Source organism: Rutidosis leptorrhynchoides, chromosome 3 (genome assembly GCF_046630445.1).
Source record: "Rutidosis leptorrhynchoides isolate AG116_Rl617_1_P2 chromosome 3, CSIRO_AGI_Rlap_v1, whole genome shotgun sequence".
Lineage (NCBI taxonomy): Eukaryota > Viridiplantae > Streptophyta > Magnoliopsida > Asterales > Asteraceae > Rutidosis > Rutidosis leptorrhynchoides.
In genome coordinates, this window is record NC_092335.1 from 451,649,996 (window position 1) to 451,655,900 (window position 5,905).

At 33.9% G+C, this 5,905-nt stretch overlaps 1 protein-coding gene across 3 annotated transcripts; it reads right to left on the reverse strand.

Moving 5' to 3' along the window:
• Positions 1–742: 742 nt before the first annotated feature.
• On the reverse strand, positions 743–4,638 carry LOC139897973 (uncharacterized). Of its 3 annotated transcripts, none has more exons than XM_071880691.1 (3): positions 4,134–4,638; positions 2,295–2,498; positions 743–2,207 (listed from the first exon to the last, which is right to left on the reverse strand). In XM_071880691.1, exon 3 carries the CDS (start codon positions 1,914–1,916, stop codon positions 1,386–1,388), a length of 531 nt encoding a protein of 176 aa, XP_071736792.1. In that variant the 5' UTR covers positions 1,917–2,207; positions 2,295–2,498; positions 4,134–4,638; the 3' UTR covers positions 743–1,385. The 3 variants fall into 3 exon arrangements, with proteins under 3 accessions (XP_071736792.1, XP_071736791.1, XP_071736793.1); XM_071880690.1 differs by having other exon boundaries at positions 3,343–4,637; XM_071880692.1 differs by lacking the exon at positions 4,134–4,638 and adding an exon at positions 2,579–2,711.
• Positions 4,639–5,905: the final 1,267 nt, after the last annotated feature.

Genomic DNA, 5,905 nt, shown 5'->3' on the forward strand with positions numbered 1-5,905 from the left:
TTCAAAATTTTCTAGACTCAACATTACATACTTTGCTTATCTATCGAAATCATATAAAGATTAAGTTTAAATTTAGTCGGAAATTCCCGGGTCGTCACATCTTTTAAGCACTTGCATTTTTTAGTTTGCTTGAAATGTTGCTTTATTTACTTGTAAGACAATAAGTATTTCTTTTATGGATGCAATAAGTTGTCATTTAGATATGACTTGTGAATTTTATTTATTTTGGAATGAATTAATTTAATTTTTGAAATAGAAGTGTTTGTTTACACTTTGACGGACATTATTGAAGCAATTACGTGCCCTTGCCTCCTTAAGGGATGATCTCTAGCTTCCGCGTGGCAAAAGCCTATTTGGTTACAAGGCTAAATTTTAGGGTGGGTAACAGACATTGGTTTCTCTAGACCAATACACTCTCGCAGACTAGAAGACTGCAAGTCATGACTACAAATGACTAGCATTGGGGTTACTTGCCCACTAACCTAAGTGTTGGTTCACTTGGAAGACTTTAGATGTTCTACTTAGTAATTCAATGAAAAGCGTTGACTATGTGCACGATAGTATGGCGTCGGTTAGCATTATTAAATTTGGAGTATAAACGAGTATGCATTGGCTTGTATGGAAATAATTATTTAAGTTTTGAGAACTTGAAACGCCTATTTACGCGAACAATACAATAAGAAAAGATATTGGATTACTTTGCTTATAAACTACTTGCGTAAACAAATGATATAATGCTTAATATTGACAAGATTGTACGATTACAAAAGAGATGTGCAATGCACAAATATTCATTGGCACGCAGGCCATTACAATAAAGCAAACTTAAACTACGAACAAGAAAATAAAGGGGTGGCTTATCAGTAACGGTGCCCTACACTAATGGTAACAATCCTTCGAACCCTCGCTTGCGGTGATCAGGAGGATTGCCCTATGGAAACGGAAAAAAAATACTAAAAGGTGGTGAGCGCTCCCTTAATGTTAGAAGCACCTCACCAAGCGCACTAATAACGAGTGCGCCCCCCAGGAGTAGTGAGCGCAAGGGGCCAAAAGCATCTAATAAAGCCTGCTCATAGCGCACCCAGGACCCCCACACTCCAAGAAAAAAAGGTCAAAGGATGCCTAATGAAGCGCATCATATGATCCTGCACTGCGAGCACTCGCTCGCACACTTACAGTTTCATTTCGATGACATCTTGCACAAAAAACACAGTATCAGAGATTGCATCAACGAGGGATTGGATGGTGATATTTTCCAGCACCTTGCTGGAATCAACGAATTTTTTGAATGCATTATCTTCAAGTTGGTCAGTAATGATTTGAGGAACAGTTGGGGGAACTTCAATATTTTTCAAGATCAAATCCCAAAAGCTTACCCTTTCTAATTATTTAGTCTCTTTAAGAGCTTGAGTATAAAGCTCAATGATTATAGAAGCACTACGAACATGGGTCGCAATGGTTGGAAGCACAGTCCTGAGATCATTGTAGTTCTTTCTCATGGCATCACGGTCGGCGCTAACCTCATCAACATGAGCAGTGAGATCACTTCTCTCGAAAGTAAGAAAGTCAAGATTAGAAATGGCAATAGCAATATCCTCCCTAAGTACCCTGTTCTCCTCTTCATAATCAACTTGTGAAGACAACAAATCAACTTTTTCCTTCTTCGACGTTTCAACAGTGGCCTCGACTATCTCTAGCGCTTCATTGGCCACTTTAAGCTGGGTCTCCAATAGCTGCAGCCTTTTTTGTAAATGCCCGGTCATGTGAAGACTGCCGCGATGTGTGCGCTCAGCATTCAACCTATCGCAGTCCCTGGTCCAAGTCAAGAATGACAGTTGCGAATCAAAATATAACTTCTGCTCCGGAGTCATCTTTTCTAACTCTTGTCTGATACCGTCAGGAGTGCACCCATGCATATACGAATTTTGCTCATGCGCGGCGCGCCTTGAGGTATTCAGAATCGAAGCTAAGTTGTCCACTCGAATATATCGACATAACGGTTAGTATTCAGTTTTGGAGCCCATGCAGAGGGTCCGGTTTCAGCTCGGCAAGTAGCAGGAGTTGGCGGTAACAGAGCGATGACAGTAAGCGGAGTTGGGGTTACAGGTTGCACAGTAACCGCTTGAGGTGTAGAAACAACAGGGGTGCAGTGGTAACAGGGGGTGTAGGTGCGATAGGAGGCTCTACATCTTCATCAATTTGAACAACTGGCAACATGACGTCATAATCAGGCGCACAAGATATGTAAGGATAAACTTTGATAATTAAAACAAAGTGCAACAGTAATTTCATACCTTCAGATGAACATGCAGTCTTGTTTTTCTTAATCAAAGGATTGAGGTGTATGGATGATCTGCACTTCATAGAAGCTTCATCCACCTTCTCACCCTCTTGAGGAACTTCAACAGCATTCACACAAACATTTTGATCAAGCACTTCCTTTTTGATCGTATAACCCTTAAAATCATCCTCAACAAGAATTCCTCGAATATTCATCTCTGCAAAAATGACACATATAGGTTAGCATGCTTAACAGGTAACCATTTATTTTAAGTGATTTAGGCAATAAAGATCATACGCTTTCCTCTAAGAAGGATGACCGAGCTAGTACCAATAAATGGCCAGTAAGATGAAATTCTTGTGAGATAAAGAACTTAGTTGGGATAAACGTGTAATTTGAGGCAAGGGGCATATTCGGTTTAATAATCCAGCCATAGAATATATTTTTAAGTACTTGTGTCTATTTCGTCAAACATTTATAAAAGCGCATGTATTCTCAGTCCCAAAAATATATATTGCAAAAGCATTTAAAAAGGGAGCAGATGAAACTCACTATACGATATTTTGTAGTAAAAATATGCATACGACAGAACTGAACAATGCAGGGTTGGCCTTGGATTCACGAACCTATATATATATATATATATATATATATATATATATATATATATATATATATATATATATATATATATATATATATATATATATATATATATATATATATATATATATATAATTGTAATCGAACAATTTATATATCATTAGTGATATAATTGTTATTTTAATTATGTTTTTCATTAATAACCTAATTAATTACATTTATTAATATTTATCATAAAAATATTAATATAGTTATTAGATATGATTTTATATAATTAATAGTTATTTGATAAAATAATATTGATAATAATAATAAATAAAAAGTTGTTTTATTTTATAATAATAATAGTAATAATAATAAAAATGATAATTTTTATAAAAATAATACTTTTAATAATAATGATAGAAATAATAATAATAATAATAATAATAATAGTAGTAGTAGTAATAAGATACAACCTTTGAAGACAAGCTTTAAAAAATGCCATAGCCTGGGCTCGAACACACAACCTCTCGATTAAACCAACATACCGCAAGACCACTAAAGCATTCGCGATTTCTTGAATTTATTTAGACACTTAATATTTTAACCCATAATGCCTGTGGTCTTCTTTATATATAATTTCTATCAATATCTCACCATATCATCATCTTTCTTAATTGTGATCAACACACTTTCGTAATCAACATCATCGTGATTTTTCCAACATCGCAGAATTATCATCATTTATATAAAGCTCGATTAATATTCATCATCAGTCTTTATTTTCGTTTATGTACTCATCTTATATTCTCAAGTATCACAATTGGAGTCCATTAAAAGCCCGAAAAAGAAATAGCCCAAATAAATGGATAATCATAAGTTGGGCCTTCATTTCCAAATAAAACATATTGGACTGTTCTTTAAATATAGCCCGTTAAACCATATCCGTTTTCATTAGAAAAGAAAAAAAAACATGGTACTCCGTAAACTGAGATGTTAATTGGGTGTGGGGTCGCCAACTAGTGTCCACTAATAATCTCCTTTAATTTAGGCTGTCTATATTACGGAGTATTACTTTTGCATTTCTTTTTTTATTTTTTATCACAACAGTCAAATGAAGGTGTAGCAGCACGATTTTGATTATTGTGGCTGGAATAGTATAATCGTCGTAACAGTATCTGGAATAAGAAGGTGATGGTTAAATGGGTGATTCAAAATGATGGTGAGTGTGTGATGGTGTGGGTCGATCAAAAGAAGAGATCATTACCAGTTTCAATTATTGTGGTTGACTACACAAGTTAATGATATTTGTGGGTTTGCAGGTTCTTGTAACAGGAACAACGTAATAACAGCTACACCAATCCACAACGTTCGTGTTGCAGAAAAATTTTTTACGGTAGCAGCAGATTTATCAATGGGTGTCGTGGTTATAGTGATCATGGTGGTGGCGAGTAGTAGTGGTGGTGTGGTGCTAGGAGATGAGAGGTGACGGTTGAGAAAACGAGAGGAAGATAGATGGTTATGGGTTGTTGATCATGGTGTCGGGTTTTACTAATAGTAGGTAGTATAGGATAGAGAGGAAGGTGGTGGATCAATGGTTTCAAGATGGTGATGATCGTTGAAGAAGAGTGAAGATGGTAGTTGATTGTTGTAGTTGATTCTCGGTTCCAAAACAGAAACAAAGAGGAGAAATGGGTGTGTGTAGGTGTAACTCATGTAATGTATACATATGTATATATAAATATAGAGAGAGTGATTCGATTGTTATGTGTTATTGTTAAAAGCCAAAACATAAGAAACAGAAAAGAACAAGTGGTCACAGAATTATTCCAGGCCAAAAGGAGAAAACAAAAAAAATTGAAAGTGGATATGGATTCTTAACAGATTTTTGTTATATGTCTAAATCATCTTTATTTTTAGTTAATAATAATTAATTATTACATAATAATAATACAAATAATAGTAATAATTATATTCAATAATAATAAATAATAATAAAATAAACAATGATTAATAATTATAATAACCACAAGTTGAAATGGTAATAGTACAAGAATCAAAAGTGCACAGTAAGCAAATAGATAAGCCATCGGTTCAATTGTCTTTTGTACTGACTGTAGTGACCTGAACTTTTCTATGTTTATATATATTAAATGAAATTGATATTTATATGATTAAGGGTTTCCAACATGTTAAGCAATCAAACTTGTTAAGACTTGATTAATTGAAATAGGTTTTATATAGACAATTGACCACCCAAGTTGACCGGTGATTCACGAACGTTAAAACTTGTAAAAACTATATGATGTCATATATATGGATATATATATAGTTAACATGGTATTATGATAAGTAAACATATCATTAAGTATATTAACAATGAACTACATATGTAAAGATAAGACTACTAACTTAATGATTTCGAAACGAGACATATATGTAACGATTATCGTTGTAACGACATTTAATTGTACATATATCATATTAAGATATATTAATATATCATAATATCATAATAATGTAATAATTTAACATCTCATTTGATATAATAAACAATGGGTTAACAACACTTAACAGGATCGTTAACCTAAAGGCTTCAAAACAACATTTACATGTAACGACTAACGATGACTTAACGACTCAGTTAAAATGTATATACATGTAGTGTTTTAATATGTATTTATACACTTTTGAAAGACTTCAAGAAACTTATCAAAATACTTCTACTTAACGAAAATGCTTACAATTACATCCCCGTTCAGTTTCATCAACAATTCTACTCGTATGCACCCGTATTCGTACTCGTACAATACACAGCTTTTAGATGTATGTACTATTGGTATATACACTCCAATGATCAGCTCTTAGCAGCCCATGTGAGTCACCTAACACATGTGGGAACCATCATTTGGCAACTAGCATGAAATATCTCATAAAATTACAAAAATATTAGTAATCATTCATGACTTGTTTACATGTAAACAAAATTGCACATCCTTTATATCTAATCCATATACCAACGACCAAAAACACCTACAA